The sequence below is a fragment of the Polyodon spathula genome, chromosome 22 (assembly GCF_017654505.1).
Source record: "Polyodon spathula isolate WHYD16114869_AA chromosome 22, ASM1765450v1, whole genome shotgun sequence".
NCBI classification, from domain to species: domain Eukaryota; kingdom Metazoa; phylum Chordata; class Actinopteri; order Acipenseriformes; family Polyodontidae; genus Polyodon; species Polyodon spathula.
This window is the reverse complement of record NC_054555.1, coordinates 26754641-26772938: the sequence shown is the minus strand read 5'-3', so window position 1 is coordinate 26772938 and position 18298 is coordinate 26754641. Positions and strand designations below refer to the sequence as shown.

Below are 18298 nucleotides of genomic sequence, written 5' to 3'. Positions count from 1 at the left end.
AATTACAATCAGAGTGAGTCGCTGTCCAGCAGCCTGTAGTGCTGAAATCTCAGCTCGTTCTCATAACAATGGAACGGCAATGAGACAAAGGATCTGCAGACCACGAAAAACGCCATTGCAATGGAAGATGACCTGTTCCAGCTGAGACAGCTGCCGTAAGTAACAGTTAAATGCATTTTAAAAGCTGCCATCGAACACTGCCGAAATACACATTTATGGTAGGAAAGCGCCGCGGCCTTGGCAAAACAGATTGTTTTTAGTAAACATTCCCAATGTCTTGTTTCCGCTAGCCGGAACCTGACGAGCCTCAAATACAAATAGAAAATGTATACACTTTATTAGTTATTTGAAAATAAATGATTTATTTGCAATTGTATTTTTAGGTTAATTTACAGCTGTTATTGATGCGAATGCAAAGACAAGGTCTGGAATCCATATATTGAATGTATAACAAGTGAGTCTTGGAGCCTGTCGATACATGTTGTTGTGGTTTGATTTATTTATGCCAAGTTTTCATTTTGTATAGTGCAAACTGCTCGTATAATATAATACCCACACTTACTGTAATCTAATTTCATTTTTATATAGCATGCTTACCGGTGTTATTGGCATAGTGGTTTTATAATTAATTTATTAGCACGGTGCGTATGAGCACTGGGACCTGATCCAATTTGTAATGCGATTCATTGATTGTGCTGTTATAAAGCTGCTATCGAGACTAAGATACTAATACTATTAAATATAAATAGATCGCATGCAAAATATTGTATAACATTATTATTAGAATTAATATTAATATTAATAATAATAATAGTTACACAGCAGTTACACGTATAGTTGTTCCATCAGGGCATATGTACGTATATAATTCAGCTGGAAATGCTTTCAGAGAAAAACTTCTTTCTTTTTTTTTTTTTTTTTTTTTTACCTTACTCAAGTCTTGTGGTTTTTTATTGTCATGCATTTTTTTTATTTATATCAAGTGAATATATGCATAGTAGATAGACAGACTCTTTCATTCTAATTTCTTCTGTGTTTTGTTGATATCGTCTGTGAGAAAATACGTTGAACTAAAGCCAATATCTTCCAAGGAGATCACGCTGAGCCTTTATTAATATTTAATTTTTAAAGCAAATATTACTGACCTGCAATTTGCATACCATGTTTCTGTTTCCCTGTGTGCTGGTCCTTGGAGTGGGCGGTAGCATTTTCTCTTGTCTGCATAAAATTATTTTCTATATGTGTTAACATTCAGTTCACGTCCTCTTCACAAGAAACTTCAGAGGTCGCTGGATAACATGTACATATTGTTAGGCTATAGAGTTATTTAGGTTTTTAAACCCATTGCTTACCTTTACTATTAGCCCTGACCTCCTTAGGCATATGTTGCAGGTTTATGGTTCATTTGCTTACATTTTATATTTCAGTTTGGCATATGCAGATATTTCAAATACATGTACTGTGTAGATGCTGCTTCCTAGTCCTTAACCATTTCATGTGGAGTAAGTCCAACTTACTCCACTATACAGACCATCACAAATTATGACAACACAGCACATGATTTACAGCAAGAATAGAGGTGGGGATTGTGTTGCTTTTTTTTTTCTTAATCAGACCCCATTACTTATTAAATACCCCGGTGTCTCTGAATAGATAATGGTATCCTCTTTAAAAAATATGTTATATATTTGATTTATCATTACATTCCCCATTCCTAGTTGTACTGCTTTCCTAGAAACAGGAGAACATTTCAGGTGAGCCATTCTGATAGTGTGATGTCCTGCACATTCACATATGTAGCACACTTCTAAAGAGAAGACAGTTATCTATTCAGGGATACCAAGCTAATTAGTAAGTCAAGTGGGGAAAAATTGGCAATACAATCTGCACCCCTAGTCTTGCTGTAAATCACTGTTGTTGGCATAATTTGGGCTGATACTCTAGATGCTAGTATACAGCAGTTTATCTTCTATTGCACTGTATTTTAAGTGAATAACCTAAAGTTTAATAAAGCTAATAAGAGGTGTGACATTGATTTAACACATTAGTGTAGTTGCAAGACAAAGCAGTTTAATTACCTAAATTGGTTAAACCAATGTAACGCCTCATTCTCATGGTCCCACGCCAGTAAGACAGCAACAGTGTAGAAAGAACAGTTTCACAATATCATATATGATTTAATTAATCAAAACAATTTTTAATAACTTACTGTATCATAATACTGAGTTACCAAGCTTGGGGAATCAGGCTCAAAGAGCTTAACTGAAAATATATGCATGCTGGAGACAATTACATTGCACTGTACTTCCTTCATGAAAATCTCAGCATATCCTAGCGTGAGAAAGGATGTTTAATGGGTCTCAGCTGATCACGGTGATTAAGAACTCCAAAGCCGCCCACCTAAATGTCTTTATAAAAAGGCATTGAAACAGTATGAGGTACTTTCTGGGGAATTGTTTTCTGCAACTTGTATTTGTCAGCCCTCAAAGGAGAACAGTGAACAGAATTCTAAAGGAAGCGCAGGGGAGATAGATCCTTATCCTTTGATGTAGGACATTCAAGCAGACAAACACTTTCACCCTTTTTCTTTTTGAGGTTCTGACAGGATCTTAGGTTTACTTGATCTGAGATCCTGTTGAAACACAAGATGTCTGAACCTTCATTGTGGAGTCACCATTAAAGAAATAAACAGAGTTGTATATCTAAATACATATTAGGCACTCAGAAACCAATCTCCTTATTAAATATGGAACACCAAGTGATCAGTAATAATCAATGCCTTTGCAAATGAATTAATCTATGATACACAGTAATGCAAGATATACATTGAGAAAAATATTTAACTATTGATTGCATTATTAAAAAGCAAGAAGACACCCAATTTCATTAAATTCTGTCATTTCTTTTCACAAACAGAAGAGCATTAGTCTAGCAAAGGGCAAGGAAAGCATGTGTTACAGGGCAGCTAGCTATGTGAGGCTCCAAATAAGATACCAAGGTGATTAATCAATGTTTAATTGTGGATCGCAAAATAAAAACCATGGCGATCAATCATCAATTACTTGCTGCATCTTTAATATGAATCCAGCTGTGTGTGACCCCCCTCATTACCATGACTTTAACGGAGCCCTCTGATCGGTCTCGTTTCCAGCGTGGTGAAGTTCCGGCGCACAGGTGAGAGTGCACGCTCCGAGGAAGAGGCTGTGTGCGGAGAACACGAGGTTCGGATTGAGGGGGTCCACCGGGACCTGGAGCCCGTGGAGCTAGCAGGTGGAGCCGCAGTGCCTAAGGAGTTCGCCAACCCCACCGACGGTAACACAGCCTCTTCACACAGCAGCATAACTGAGGGATTTATGACATTCACACAAAATACTGCACAGCTCTTTTCTGTAAGATCCCTTGTAAAAATTTTCCCATAGTAACATAGCAAAGTGTAATAATGCATTGTAAAGCACAGAGAGATTATTAAAGAATATTAAAAAAACATGGCAAACCAGGGTAAACTATGGTAAATTTAACCATAGATAAAGCATGGTAAAAGTGCATAAATACCATGGTAATTTTTTATACTACTTGAAACCTGAAATGGTAACCTAGAGTTAACAATGATTCTATGAGATGAATGTTCTCCATGATGATTGTTAGAACCATTCTGTTTGAATAGATAATGGTACGTGTTTTTCACGGAGGTCATCTTCCATGTAAAACCAAATTCATAGACAAACATCAATATACAGCTTTGCTATGTATATTGTTTGAAAAGAGTAAGGATTGCTCCACCCTTAGTATATGTACTGCAGGCACACGTCATACCAAACTCACCCTCTGGTCACTCTTGTTGCAGATACATTTCTGGTGGAAGATGCAGTGGAAGCCATTGGCTTTGGGAAATTCCAGTGGAAACTCTCTATTCTCACTGGGTTGGCATGGGTAAGACAAGTGACCTGAAGGAAAAGCCAATAAGGCAATTATAAAATAAATAAACAGGATAAAACTGCAAGAATGCTTGGGGGGAGTTTAACCAGTGAGATGGGAGTGAATGGATAGACAGTATCCAGCAGCCTGAGCTTGTCCAAACACCACGTTGGTGCTGCTTGCTTATTCGAGCGCCTCTCTTTGATCTCCTCTCTTGTCTTGCTCTCTCTTCAGATGGCCGATGCCATGGAGATGATGATTCTCAGTATTCTAGCCCCGCAATTGCACTGTGAGTGGAGGTTACCCAGTTGGCAAGTTGCCCTTCTCACGTCGGTACTGTATCGGACCTGATCTAATTTCATACAGACATGCACCATGCTATACATTGCACACACCCTTCTCCATGGCCTCACGCCCCACTACAGGAAGCATGCTCTCGCTGCACACAACTGCATTCATTCTCTGTATGTTTACCTATAGGTTCAACATTACTGCTCCCCTTACTACTGGACAGTTTTCACTTCATTGAAGGCAAGCCGTTGTACACAGCCCTTTCTACCATGATCCGCACCTCCTTGTTCAATCTCCACTGAACACACGCTGTACCATCCTGCTTGTTACTGGAATGGTGGGATGGGTGAACGAGTCGATGTACAATACTGTACATGATTAGAGTACAAACAAATGACTATAATCTACGCAGTCTTTTGTTTCTGATATTACTGCTTAAGAATCTTACTTAAAGACTAAATCAAGTCCATCCACACACACACATAGAGCATCTATCTATCTGTCAATCTGCCTGTCCATCTCATTACATTTGGAAATACTATACTTAAACTATTATTGCTGTTGTAACGCCCAGTGTGTGTCTTTGTGTTTTGAGCAGGTAGTGTTTATTGGCATGATGCTTAGCTCTTCGTTTTGGGGGAACGTATCTGACCAGTATGGAAGAAAAACCGTAAGTCTCAGTGTGTGCATCTTTATATACATACAGTATGTATATCTAGGGACCTAAATGACTGTGCATTTCAGTCCGGTCAGGTCAAACAGCCCCACAGCCCCTGGCTCTGACCCTATAAGTAATTATTCACTACATTACAATGTACATCTGAATAATGTGATAACGTCATGTCATTGCCAGGGCCTGAAGGTCAGTGTGCTGTGGACTCTGTTCTATGGAGTGCTCAGTGCGTTCGCTCCGGTGTATGGCTGGATTCTGTTTCTAAGGGGACTGGTGGGAGTTGGGATTGGAGGCGTTCCACAGTCGTAAGTGAAGCAGACTATTCAGAGCAAGGTCTATCATTGGGGGTAATATAGGCTTCAGACAAATTATTGATCATGTTCAGTGACACTATTTGAAGTCAGAAAGTATCATCTGACCACAGAATAATCATATAGTCTGGCATTTATAGAACTACAGTATCTACATTTATGTGGGTAGTGTAGCGAATACCAGTATCCCCCAGTTTGAATAACTGTAAATTGCCAGTAATCCCCACGCCTGTGATTTAGATTAAATCTACTTGTTACAAAGAGAGAGTTGCAATAATTAAAATGCCCAGCAGGTGGCATTGGTGTGTATACTTATTTGAATCAACATATAAAAAATAAGTATGTGCAATGTAGTATTTCTTCCATTAGCAGGGGTGCCAAACTCAAAAGCCATTAGCGTGGGTTCAGAATAAATTGATCGCAGGTTTGCATTATGCTTAGCATACAAGCCACAAATAGTTAGCAAGAAATTGAAAGTGTAGGAATGACCCTACAGGCAATAATTGAAGCAAGTGCAAGAAAAAGATCGGACCAAGAACCCTAACCGTGAAGTCCTTATCAAGGACTGGTATCCATGTTATTAAAGTGCTGAGGGGCAATGTGATCGTGTGGCTTCCCCAGGGTCTGCTAGAGGAGTCCACCTCTGGCACTCCCACCTGTTTAACTAAAAGACTGCCAGTGTAAGACTAATTAACCAGTGTTTCAATTATCCTTTTGATAGTGAATTTGCCTTTCACATGCATAGTATAGTGCTATGGGAAAATTCCAGCCCAGAGTACAGGGTGGAGCTAGTGACAATCCTTCATGTGGAAGCACGAAGGCGGATGATTGATTGCGATGATATGACTGCAATTCAGCTATTGTTGTCTTTGCCAGGGTAACACTCTACGCGGAATTCCTGCCAATGAGATCCAGAGCCAAGTGCATTTTACTGATAGAGGTACGACAATCCTTTTAATATTACCGTGCCTGCAGTTAGAACGGTGGTGCAGTTTACAGGCTGATACAGTGCGGCTGGACTGCAGCTACAGTGAAGCCCAGCTCCAGCACAGTTAGACAAGCATGGCACTTTTACTGCAGCTCGCTTTGCTTTTGTCATACATTACTGTGAAGTAAATATCCACACAGGTTTATACCTTAATGCTTGCCGCTACAGTTTGTCATACATGAAAGATGCTATATTGATGTTTGTTGTATTGCAATGCAATTCATGGTACATTCCATGGTATCACAATAATATGAACTGGTACAAATTTGCAATCTATTGAAGAAGTACTGTTGCACCATATCAGTAACTGTGCAATGCTTATTCCAAATCGACTGTGTTGCCACTGTTGGTAATGAAATGACCTGTAATGGTACAGTATTGTTAGGAGGAATACACACTTTCAGTATAATAGTATCTCAATGGTATTTTCATCCATGTGTGCTGACCCCCTCCCCTCTCCTCCCCCCAGGTGTTCTGGGCGCTGGGCACCGTGTTCGAGGTGCTCCTGGCTATCATGGTGATGCCTACGCTGGGCTGGCGCTGGCTGCTTCTCCTTTCCACCTTGCCCCTCATGATCTTCAGTGTCCTTTGTTTTGTAGGTATACAGTAACTGCTAGAAGCGATGAACAGAGCAGCCTGACAATAGTGGAGTTTGTAAACCAAAGCACACATACAAGCTAGTTGCAACATCACCTTTTTAGTGATAACTACAATTAAACAACTAATTTAGGGGCTGCTATTTGTACTTAAGATGCAAGTGTTTGGCACTGTTGATTTTTCAGTTCTACTTAGAGGCATTGTGACACCCTGTGGTTACATATTGCCATGGCTGTCAATGCTCCTTCTGTCATAAGGATCTTCAATGAAAAGATGCTGCAAACTGCTAATATTTCTACAATGGATTTCAGCAGTGCCAAAAAAACATGTAAAGAGAATAAAGTAGATCTGCCTGACTTGTTAAGACCAAAGTCTTTTTTTACAAGGCAGCCCTAGCATGCACATTCGTATTATACTGCTGCATGAATGTCATTTCGTTTAGTGGCTGCCAGAGAGTGCGAGGTACGACGTCCTAACTGGGAACCAGGAGAAAGCTCTGGCCACATTGAAACGCATTGCCGAGGAGAATGGAGTCCCCATGCCACTGGGAAAGCTTACTGTGGCCAGGCAGGTAAGAACTGGAAAGAATTGGAATCCCGGGATATGGGAATGTGCTTCTATATGTATGCATGGCTTTATGTGTGTATGTGTGCAGGACATTTATAACATGAATGGAAAAAAACAAGAATGGCCAAAATCTTTATATGCTAGTACCGTTAATTGTTGTGTTTTTATTTACAGGAGGAACGTGGAAAGATTCAGGACCTCTTCTCTCCCCAGTTCTGCTGGACCACTATCCTCCTGTGGTTTATCTGGTGAGTGGAGCCCAACTCGCCTGCAAATTCAGAAACAATTTAAAATGCCCTTGTGACTCCACTGATTGATCACCTAGTTTCCTAACAGGGTAGAAGCTGGGTTATCTAGCATTGCAAGCTCATTCCAGATTCAGTATTCTGCTGGAACAGTATTTACACAAGGGTCCCTCTGTGCTTGTGTTTCAGGTTCTCCAACGCATTCTCTTATTATGGGTTAGTGTTACTGACCACAGAGCTGTTCCAAGCAGGGGATGTGTGCAGTGGTGAGTGTTTCATATTCTCAATGGCTTCCAAACAAGCACAAGACTCATGAGGCTGTGTGCAGAGAGCACAAGGTTGTTTGTAGCTGTTCTTTATAAATCTTCCTTTGTGATCAAATTCAAATTTTACAAAACAAAATCTAACCCTAACAAATCTCTTATAGCCATGAACATTTCAACTGCAGCAAAAACTGGTGTACTTCCAACATAACTATCAACAAACTAAATGAACCTGATATTGCCGGCCAATGTAATATAAAACGTCTTGATAGTTACTTTTTTTAAATTCTTACGGGATTTAGCGATGGGCAAAAAATGTTGTCTGTGACTACAATGCTTTCAATCAATAGCTCTATTAGATTGTACAGAAAAAAAAAATTATACTAGAGTATCAGTTTCATGTGGGAAAATAAAATCCCCCTTCCCCCTTTAGTTTCGAAGGGCAGAAGGACCATGGAACCCAGGTGCAGCCTTGAATGTAAATACCTGACCGACAATGACTACAAAGACCTCCTGTGGACCACCTTATCTGAATTCCCAGGTACATTCCCCTTGGATCAGGGGCCTCCCACTGAACCTTCAGTTCTCCTGAGCTGTGTGGGGAATTGCTGCTGTGTGGAGAAAAATAAATAAATATATGAATCATTTGACATTAATCCAGACATTTGATTCACATTTGATAAATGCATTCTATACCTTTAAAAAATGGCTTCAAAGTAAGAATACTCTGTGAAAAAAAAAAAGACCTCTGAAAAGCAAAGCAGTTTACTTTGAACTTTCAAATTCAAATTGAGGAAACCCATTATTTGAATGTTGCCTGTGGTTGCAGTGTGCTCCGGTGTGTCGGATGCAGCTGACCTATGAATATGTAAACAGGACAACAACTTGCTGACCCTGGCAAATATCTTCTCCACGTACAGCATTAAGCATTTTAAAATTACTTAAAAAAAAAACAAAACAAATAAGCCATCAATCCTTTTCGGTCTGTGATTAAGTTTAGTTCTATCGATCATTTCTAGGCTTACTGTTTAAAAACACTTACCACGTTTATCCACTTGAGTTTCTTTTAGAGTTGCACCTGATAATTCTAACTGAGTGAGCTGAAGTAATGGATCATTTACCTACAGCATAGCAAAATCATCACCAGAAGAAACAGGTGCTCACAATATCTCTCCCATCAGCTTGGAGCACAATGCTATAGTATTACTGCTTGCTTGTCTGTCTCTCACAGGCGTGCTGGTTACTCTCTGGGTTATCGACCAGATCGGACGCAAGAAAACCATGGCGCTGTCCTTCATCGTCTTCTCGTTCTGCATCCTGCTGTTGCTGGCCTGCGTCGGAAGGTGAGGGCGTCAAAACCAATGCGCTTGTGCAGTGGACTTTTTGAATGCGTTGTGTTTGGTCGAGGCTTGCTCACTCTCACTGTTGCATGTGTGTTTAAACTTCTCTTTGTTCTCATTCCTGCAGGACGGCTCTCACTGTTTTCCTCTTCATTGCCAGGGCTTTCATTTCGGGTGGATTCCAAGCTGCTTATGTTTACACCCCAGAGGTGAGGAACCCTGACGGTTCAAATAAATGGATAAATAGACTCAACACCATGATGCCTGCAGCTTTCAATTGAAAAAAGGAATAGTAGCTTGTTACATCATTAACACATTTTAAAAATAAATGAGGGTAGTTACCATGGCATCAAAAGTCTAGAAGTACCTCCACTGTTTGCTTTCAAACACACTCCCTTGAGAAAGGTCTGTTAAACATACTGAAACGTTGGGAAGGTGGCTCTTATGTATAGACCTGTACTTAGAAGTCTATATTCAAAAGCTCAATAGTCCCTAATTTCCAGTAATAAAAGATAATTTATTGCATTGGTTTTGCCATGAAGCCCCTGCTCCCCTCCTTGCATTGATGTTGTCTTGGCTGTGATCCTGCTTGCTTGTCTTGCAGGTGTACCCCACAGCTACCAGGGCTCTGGGTTTAGGGACCTGCAGTGGCATGGCCAGGGTGGGCGCTCTCCTCACCCCCTTTATTGCACAGGTAAGGAGACTCCTTCATTTACAGTGACTTGTGCATACTCACACACAATGCAATGTACTCAAGATAACCCTTTGAACCTTGACCAGAATGCAGAAGTTAGCCTCAAACAATGGTTGTAAAAGCCACTAAGCAGGAGCAACAATAGCTTGACACAGCTGTAAGCAAGTCCTGCAAAAGCTGCTCCGTTTTCCTCCCCAGGTGATGCTGGAGTCTTCAGCCTACCTGACGCTCTCTGTGTACTGCTGCTGCTCCATCCTAGCTGCCATCGCCTCCTGCGCCTTGCCAATTGAGACCACAGGCCGTGGTCTGCAGGAGTCCAGCCACAGGCAGTGGGGTCAGGAGATGGTGGGGCGTGCGTCCCACAGCTCAGAGAGGATCCCCCGCTCCAGCTCGGGGTCACAGAATTGACAGGGGCTGCAGAACGGGTCAGAACCCCGGGAGCGCCATTTGGGCTGGTCTTTACTAGTCTGTACATAGAAGTGTTGGGTTTAAGAAGGATGCCTGCCTGTACAATGTGTTTGTATGATTACAAAATGTGAGTTCTATCAAGACATGCAAGCAACAAAGCAGATCGTTTCTCCTAAAGTCATATTAATGTACATGAACAGCTTAGGCCATCAATTATTTTTCCATGTCAGTCCAGCTAAAAAGCTCAGAGCTCATTTTAGGGCAAAGGGTGAGGTCTACTGGTACAGGAAGTGTGACACTGAGGCCCAGAGAGGTGCTTTAGTAACTAAGTGGCTGCTTCAGATCCAGTTAAGATCTGTACTGGTTTTAATCTTTTCTCACTGGTCATGGTGGTACTCATTTAGCTCTGTATGACCAGCGTCATGATCCCAGCCCTCCAATCAAACTGTACGGCCAGCTAGCTCTGAAGCACTAGTGAAGAATCTGCGATTGATTTTCACCACTTTCTTTTGCTTCCTCCTGTGCAGATTTAATTTGAATAAGCAGAACATTTGCATTCACATACCCGGTTTCAATTAACAACTGGGGTATCACAACGTGTATCGCAAGCGCTGCCTTTCCAAATGTTGCTGCAGTTATTGAAACAAAGAAACCGCCCTGTGACTTCTCTTCAGCAATACGATGTGCACAGTGGATGTCCTCAAAAGTCAGCCCGTGACTGTTAGTAATGCCCCAGTTGAGTAACAATCCAGGATAGATGAATGAAAATGTCAAAACAAAAAGCTGTTCTGTGAAATTTGCTATAGCAGCTGCAGCTGTAGCTGTATGCTGGAGGCCCAACAGCAAATAATGAGAATATTGTCCACATGAACAAAGAATGTAACATGCATATATCTGGAATATTAGACTAAACAAATATCATCATTGTTATGAGTTTTCCCAACATATCTGACAGCTGGGTTAAAACGTGGGCTCTAATGTACAAAACATTTACTTGTAAAATGCTCAGACGCTTTGTGTTTAAGTGGATTGGATTCCCATGCTGAACAGAGCTCTTGAGACAGTGAACCAGAGCACAGGTTTGCAAGTGGGTTTGTTCAGGTGTCATCAGTAATGCTTAATGAAGAAACCTTAATGCAAACTGAACAAACACATAGACAGGACTCAAGAGGAAACCATGTCACAGTGTGCTAGTATTGGCACAGTCTCCTAGCAAAACATGTTACACAATATGCCCTCTTGAGCACTGGTATGTGCTATAATACATTGTAGATGGAAACTATTACTGTACTTATAACTGTGACAAAAATGTAAAGATGTATTTAAACATGCACGGGCTAGCTCTCGGAGCACCCACGCTCCATTTTAAATAGCTCCTGTCCCTAAGATGGAGACATCATGCAACAAGTTAGACAAGGTGTTCTGTGAATTCCTGCACTCTCTCTCTCTCTCTCTCTCTCTCTCTCTCACCTGCCTTTCACAATCAATTAAGTGTCTCTACACAGGTTCCTGCCAGTGAACTCTATGTAAATGTGTATCATACAATGAATGATGTTTAAAAAAGTTTCACCGTTCTAAAGTGTTTTTTTTTTCTATGCTACAGTATCAACCAGTCCATCTTATTACACTAAAATTTCTTGAAACAACTGCAACATCCAACTGAACCTAATGCAGTTCTGTCAAACTACCTGGCTTTCTCAATCCTAAAATAGGGAACTCATTTTCCCCCTCCAATAATTCTCCCATTTTTACAGTTTACATTTGACAACACACCCACTCGTTCTGGACCCACTTACAGATTGACTTATGAGCAGATGGTTTGAGTGCTTCAGTTTCAAACAATGCTCTGCACACCGTGAGAAGCAAACTATGATGAGCTTCGTGAAAGCAGTTTTCTTTTCTGACTTGACTAGACATACTTTGAAGTGAAAAAAAACACCAAAAATTAGAGAAATTAATTAAAGATGTTGTTACAGACAAAGTTTAGATAACACATACAGTTTAAAAATGACACTTGACATATATAGCAGGTAAGCAGCTCCTTCATGCATCCTACATTGCATGTGCTTGAAGGGTTGGATATTGAATGCATTGAGCTAATTATTAGAGACAACTGAAGCAAGTTAGTTATTGTGTACCAAAATGACATGGTCACTGCTTAACCTTACTGGCTTTACAGTGCTATTGCATATTAAAATCATGTAAAACATTTTTTTATAAAAAGCCAAAAAGTGGCCAATGTTTCATGATTTAGATGTCTGCTGCCTTCACGTCAATGGAATAGGCACGGTGCAGAATGCATTGGTGGCGCTCGAGGGATCAGATCAGAGAGGGTTAGAGCCTTGACGTTGCTTTCTGTCTCTTCTCCTCCACCACCTTTCCAAAGAGATTGGCTGCCTCCTGCGCACACCCCCAGTGGATGGTAAGCCCGAAGCCTCCGTGCCCGTAGTTGTGTATCACCTTGACAAGAACGAAGACAACTTGCTTGTTTGTACTCCAGAGTGTTATTGAGGTCGCTCCCCCTGGCTGACCTGCCACCCGCTCGCCAGCTTGAACATCTGCTCTGTACACGTCAATTCTACTGTTCCCATTTAACTATAGCCTCTCAATTTATAGCTACAAACACAGCTTCCCGGTTTCACTGTTAATTTACTTTCTTTACTGCATTGCAATATGGATGTTCTTCATTGTAATATTATAAAACAGACGACAATCTTTATTGGATTAGAGTTGTACATCCCCATTCCCTCGATTTCCTGGCTCATTTTCAAACAGACGACTTTCCTTATTACCAGAATTGGGATTGTCAACTATGCAATATTACTCCTTGAGCATGTGGCTAATTCAGAATGCAGTGTGCGTGCCCGCCCTTCTTTCAGTTGAACACACTGAGAAATGTGGAGCTCACCTCGCTCTTGGCAGCTCCGTATTCCAGGGTCTCTCTCTCCAGGCGCACTTTGCTGCGCACCGGCCTCAGGCCAGCCCAGTCGTCCACGATCCTGGCATGCTGAGGAGTTGGAATCAAGTCATTTCTCAGAGCTGAGAGTGCACAGTGGCAGACAGGACTTGACTAAGGTTTAAAACAATGAAACTCGCCACTAGCCACCTCCACTCTACCCCTCCTGGCATACTCACTGGTACATAATAAGCAGGTCTGTGAGCCACAAACACCCTATGAAGGGAAATGTTCAAAAACAGGATAGTCTCTTTCAAGAGATGAGTACTGATCGAGCACTGCAGCCACTGACCTTGAGACTGGGGACCAGCTTGCTGCAGGACTCCCACACTTTCTGATGATCCTGGGAATTACTTTCTTGACTCCAATTCCCCAGTTGAAAGATGCCGCCAATGGTAACTAAACGACTCCTGGGGAAAAGCTTGAAGTTTGCATACAAATGGTCACCCCCACCCCACCCATGGGACCCCCCCAGGGTGTGGGGTGTGGGTTCCCACACCCCACACCCTACGGTGGCCTCAGCAAAACAACACTGATAATAACTTTTTTTTTTTTAACTGTAGATGCAAATACCTTGGGAAAAGAAGGATGTTTAAAAGAGCTTGAAGGAGCAGCTTGCAGAAAGTTAGAGGAGATTGACTCAGATACCCAAGTGTAAAACAGCAATAGGGATACCTGCCCCTGCTTACCCTGGTATGATGTATGGGGTTGTATACACTCCAGTCTTGTGATCGTTAGTTATTATAAAATGCTTTAGCCAAGGAGCCTCTACCTAATAAGAGCATTAAAAACAAAAAAACATGAATGCTAGTTTTATACTATTATTTGTACCCTGAAACAGTTTGTTTTGAATTGATAAAGATTACATTTTACACACTGGGAAAGAACAGAAACACATTGAGGTGCGGTGCCAGTCCTGTCCTGTATTAAATAGGACACAGGATCTGCCAGGCTGTCTAGGAATCGAAGCTTGTGTTTGACTAGGGAAAGGAACAACAGCCTGACTGACTGCTGGGCTCACCCATCCCTTCCTGCACACCCACCTTCAGGATCTGTCCCCGGCCAGGCTTCAGATCCTGGTCAGGCTGCAGCTCCCCGGCTCTTATCCCAGTGCAGTTCACAATGACATCCACTCCAGAGTCCACCAGCTACAGGGGAAGATGCAACTTTGTCAGAAAGTCGAGCAGACAAACGTTTTGGCTAGTGCCTTCTGTAGTGTAGTACAGGAGGGGAGAGCGCCAGTCACAGGCCAGCATGCATGCACCCACAGGAATACTTTACTAAGCTCTGTTAATACAGTAACTATTTACTCAGTCCCCTTGACCAATCATTCATCAAGGGACATAAAATAATAATAAAAAAAACACATTTCTAACAAAAACCATCATGCAGTATAACAAAAGTTTTTTTTTTTTTTGTTTTCCAATGTAAAGTGTTTAAAAACATCCCTCACCTCTCTGAAAGACTCAATCTTCCTGTGAAAAAATATCACCCCTTGCTCCCTCAGCCTGGAATAAAGAAATGAAATGGCCAGAATGAAACACATCCAGTGGAAAAACACATTGTCACTACCTGGTGTGCTTGTGGAACCCTAACCAGCAGCAACGCTCTGTCCCTGCCCATATAAGGAAACACCATAGTAAGCCATTTACGGAACTTATTTTTGTACACACACTGATGAGAAAATGACAGCAAAAGACTGTGCCATCTGTAAATCAACATGCACAACACTGAATGCATGTCTTGAAGCTGTATGGGCCAGAACACAGTGAGCCGAGTGGCTTTCTGCCATTGCCTGAGGATGTGGTGTCGTGTCGTTAATACTGCAACACCTGGAACTAGGTAGACACAATTTGCATAGTGTGAGCTTCTACCAACCTGTAGGCTTTTGCCAAGAATTTCATTATACTCTGCGAGTGTCAAAGCTTTATGTTTTTAGTGTGTTAAAATAATTTCTTATGAGGAAGCATGTGCATTTACAAAGTGGGACCCCTCTAAAAATGAGATAGCTTTACATCATTGCAAAATATTAGTAAACTAGCAGAGTGCTGTATATAATCCATCCTAGGCAGGCTCCCTGTGTCTTTGCAGACGGGAATGATTAGATGATTACATGTTTCACACTCACCTGTCCATGAGCCAAGGTAAATAGCTCTTGCCTTCAATCATAAGTGCAGTGTTGAACCAGCCATAACTGGAAAAAAACAGATGCATCCCATAGACAAAAACACACAAGAGAAAATGACTGCACTATACTGTCAGAAAAGAAATACTATAATATTTTAGTTATTGTATACTACAGATCTATATCAAGTAGTAAAGTTGCCTACTACTATTTACAAGGCTTACCAGACATGCAAATAATTCTAGTTTAATATTATAGTTTATATTTGTGCTTAAATTCTTCGTGTTCACGATGAAAAAGGCTGGATTGGCACCACTGCAGAATTATGTACAGAGCAGGGCTAACACTACCCGCTGTCAGTACCCATGACAGCAACTCCACTGGTACTTGACATCTCGTTCCGAGACTGCCTGAAAAGGTTCCTAGTACAAAAACTTGATTCCACCCACGCCTGTGGAAGTGAAAGACATGGATTATCCCGTCGTTCCAGTACCTGTAACCTGGGAACATGTCCAGCTCCTGTGGGGTCAGGTGTCTGAAACCAAGGACAGAGTCTCTCCACGAGGGGTCCTGGAGAATGAACATGAGCAACACTGTCAAAACCTGCCAGTCATTAACCATGCATCTGGCAGCTTTTGCCAAGAGTAGAGGCTTACCGGCGTGGGTTCAGTGAAGAGGTTGTAGCCGGACTGGGTGAATATTCCCATTTTGATTGAATCGGGGTCGTTGATGTAGGTCAGGAGGTAGTCAAACGTCTCTTTGTTCCATTTACTAAAGAAAGAAAAAAAGAACTAGATAGAATGTTGAAGATAAAAACAAGCCTTGATTTATAGAGCCATAAAAAATCTCAAGCAGATTAGCAAGCAGGTAGTCTCACTGAGTTTGGTGGCAGCCTGGTTAACAATTGACAATGACAACACTTGCAAGCAAGGATTGACCTACTCCTTTAACAGCGACAAAGGAGGTCCTCTTCTGGACTCAAAGGGAATCTTACAATGCTACTACTTTTCATATCAATCTCCACATCAACAAGAAACAAAATACACCCAACTATATACATGGAGAGAGACAGAGAGTAACGTACGTTTCCTGGACATTGCCCTTGTCGTACAGGTAGGGCTGCCACAGCCCTGCCGCTCCGTCACTGGTGGTCAGTGGGGTGTACTGGTCAGCGTAGACCTCAATAATTAGAGGAGTCACGCTGGATCGGTAGCGGTCAAGGATACACAGTGCGCTAGAGAGGCCGATGACCCCGGCTCCAATCACTGCCACCCGCATGTCTGCCAAATAAAAAACAACACACCGATGGAAGTACACACACCATCTACACTTAAATCGTACTTCATGTAGACTTACTCAAATAAACAAGAAAAAAGATTAAAATACGAACCTGTCTTCAAATTGTTTTCCTGGCACGATTCCCAAGTAAGAACCTGTGCACTCTTTACTCCTCTGTGCAGTTTAGTCCCTGCAGAGAGTGCAGTCTAGATATTCTTTGGGAGTACAAAAGTGCTGAATCTGACAGAGCGAAGAACAAGCCCAGTCCAAAGGGCAGAAAGTTAACGGTTTTCAAGCAAGTTAAATTGTATTTTGGCAGTCATTCGAACAGCATATTTTTTTGGGGGCACAAATTGTTGTTAGAGAAGGTATTACATAGAAACACTTCCATAATAGTGTATAAACAGGGGGTTATAGTAATATGAAAGCAAACCCTTGTGGAGATTGTGGAATGTGTTTAGTTTGGGTCACATCCTCACTGCTGTGCAAACTGCAAACACCTGGGGTGGGTACAATATCCATTCAGCAGTGTAAACCCCGATAACAATACCAATATAGAAAATACCATTTCACCAAATACGTTTTTAATGCATACTCGTCCATTTTTACGTTATTATTATAAAATAAGACATTAATAAATGTATAATTATATATGGAAAGAAAGCATAATTAGAATATATACAGTACCTTTATGGAATGTAAAGTGTAAGTGTGTAGGGCAGTATTTGTACATTCCAGGCGCACACGTGCATGTTTCTGAACACATATCATGCGTGTCTGTCAGACTTTTGGAAAGGGTGCAAGGAGGCTATAGTGCTTGGCTGATCACGTGTTTCTCTTCGCTGTCATTTTGTAGAGAAATGGTTTCCCTAGCCCTGTTACGGAAGAGGCTAGTGGAGTAAATTAATTAGGAACTGTACTTTCTAATTTCATTTTTCACTGGTTTTGTCTTTTCCTGCTCACTGAGGTACCTTTAAGTCCTGCAGAAAACACGACAGGCTTGTACTTGACATACTTTAACCAAAGTTATAAGTTAATCGAAATGCTCATGCAAATAATGCATTAGTGCAATACAAAATAAATAAATAAAACGGTAAGTGAAAGTAGGCTATTACTAGGTCTGGAAGTGCAACAAAACATTGCGGGTTACCTTCTTTTAGTGTAACTATGTCCTTGACGCTGCTGCATCGCATTCGTGTACTGCTTGCAGTTTGAACATTAAAATGATTATAGAACTCCTCAGCAGCGAATCGCCTGCATATCTTTCTGAATGCCAAAATTTACTAAACTTTAGAAGAGGGGGAGAGAGAGATCCTCGTCTGCCTTTTATCCTTCCGTCTTCGTTCACGCGGGGAGTGATGGGACCGGACCCAGGTCAGCCTAAATGCCAGCTTGCAATAAACCCCCCCCCCCCCCCCCCCCAGCTACATTGTGTGACGTTTAGCATGTAAAGGATTTGAAATTAAAGTAATTGCGCAGTGGTTGGATGAGTAGTTATAAGGACAGTGAAACTACCCAAAGGATGGGAAGGTTATGTCTTGTTTTACTTGCTGCTTGAATAAATGAACCATGGCCAAAGGTGCCACTGTAAAATACAAAGCCAGTCTGCAATTTTGAGTTATGATGTTAAAGATTAACTGTTTTCGA

At 41.4% G+C, this 18298-nt stretch overlaps 2 protein-coding genes across 6 annotated transcripts; one reads left to right on the top strand and one right to left on the bottom strand.

The window, feature by feature from the left end:
* LOC121297137 (synaptic vesicle 2-related protein-like) lies at positions 1-11877 on the top strand. Its single transcript, XM_041223209.1, has 16 exons — positions 1-155; positions 3152-3312; positions 3845-3930; positions 4150-4248; positions 4805-4876; positions 5060-5184; positions 6067-6130; positions 6648-6773; positions 7218-7346; positions 7517-7590; positions 7777-7853; positions 8284-8391; positions 9082-9193; positions 9318-9399; positions 9795-9884; positions 10083-11877. Exons 1-16 carry the CDS (start codon positions 121-123, stop codon positions 10290-10292), a joined length of 1650 nt encoding a protein of 549 aa, XP_041079143.1. The 5' UTR covers positions 1-120; the 3' UTR covers positions 10293-11877.
* Positions 11878-12244: 367 nt separating this feature from the next.
* On the bottom strand, positions 12245-17994 carry LOC121297138 (D-amino-acid oxidase-like). 5 transcript variants are annotated; one of them, XM_041223212.1, is made up of 13 exons: positions 17802-17994; positions 17339-17526; positions 16764-16891; positions 16458-16653; positions 16030-16144; positions 15867-15943; positions 15377-15442; positions 14702-14756; positions 14292-14396; positions 13938-14020; positions 13541-13658; positions 13201-13299; positions 12247-12752 (listed from the first exon to the last, which is right to left on the bottom strand). In XM_041223212.1, exons 4-13 carry the CDS (start codon positions 16649-16651, stop codon positions 12627-12629), a joined length of 1038 nt encoding a protein of 345 aa, XP_041079146.1. In that variant the 5' UTR covers positions 16652-16653; positions 16764-16891; positions 17339-17526; positions 17802-17994; the 3' UTR covers positions 12247-12626. The 5 variants fall into 5 exon arrangements, with proteins under 5 accessions (XP_041079144.1, XP_041079146.1, XP_041079147.1 ...); XM_041223213.1 differs by having other exon boundaries at positions 17339-17541; positions 17802-17819; XM_041223210.1 differs by lacking the exon at positions 17339-17526 and having other exon boundaries at positions 12245-12752; positions 16764-16841.
* Between the last annotated feature and the right edge of the window lie 304 nt (positions 17995-18298).

Bases quoted from the DNA above. Each gene is read 5' to 3' on its own strand.
- LOC121297137 (XM_041223209.1), top strand. From the start codon at position 121: ATGGAAGATGACCTGTTCCAGCTGAGACAGCTGCC. The intron at 7,854-8,283 runs GTGAGTGTTTCA...TTCCCCCTTTAG, and splicing joins AGCAGGGGATGTGTGCAGTG to TTTCGAAGGGCAGAAGGACC. The intron at 9,194-9,317 runs GTGAGGGCGTCA...TCATTCCTGCAG, and splicing joins TTGCTGGCCTGCGTCGGAAG to GACGGCTCTCACTGTTTTCC.
- LOC121297138 (XM_041223210.1), bottom strand. From the start codon at position 17,844: ATGCGATGCAGCAGCGTCAAGGACATAGTTACACTAAAAGAAG. The intron at 14,397-14,701 runs GTGAGGGATGTT...CTTCCCCTGTAG, and splicing joins AGATTGAGTCTTTCAGAGAG to CTGGTGGACTCTGGAGTGGA. The intron at 12,753-13,200 runs GTGAGCTCCACA...GTTCTTGTCAAG, and splicing joins ACGGAGCTGCCAAGAGCGAG to GTGATACACAACTACGGGCA.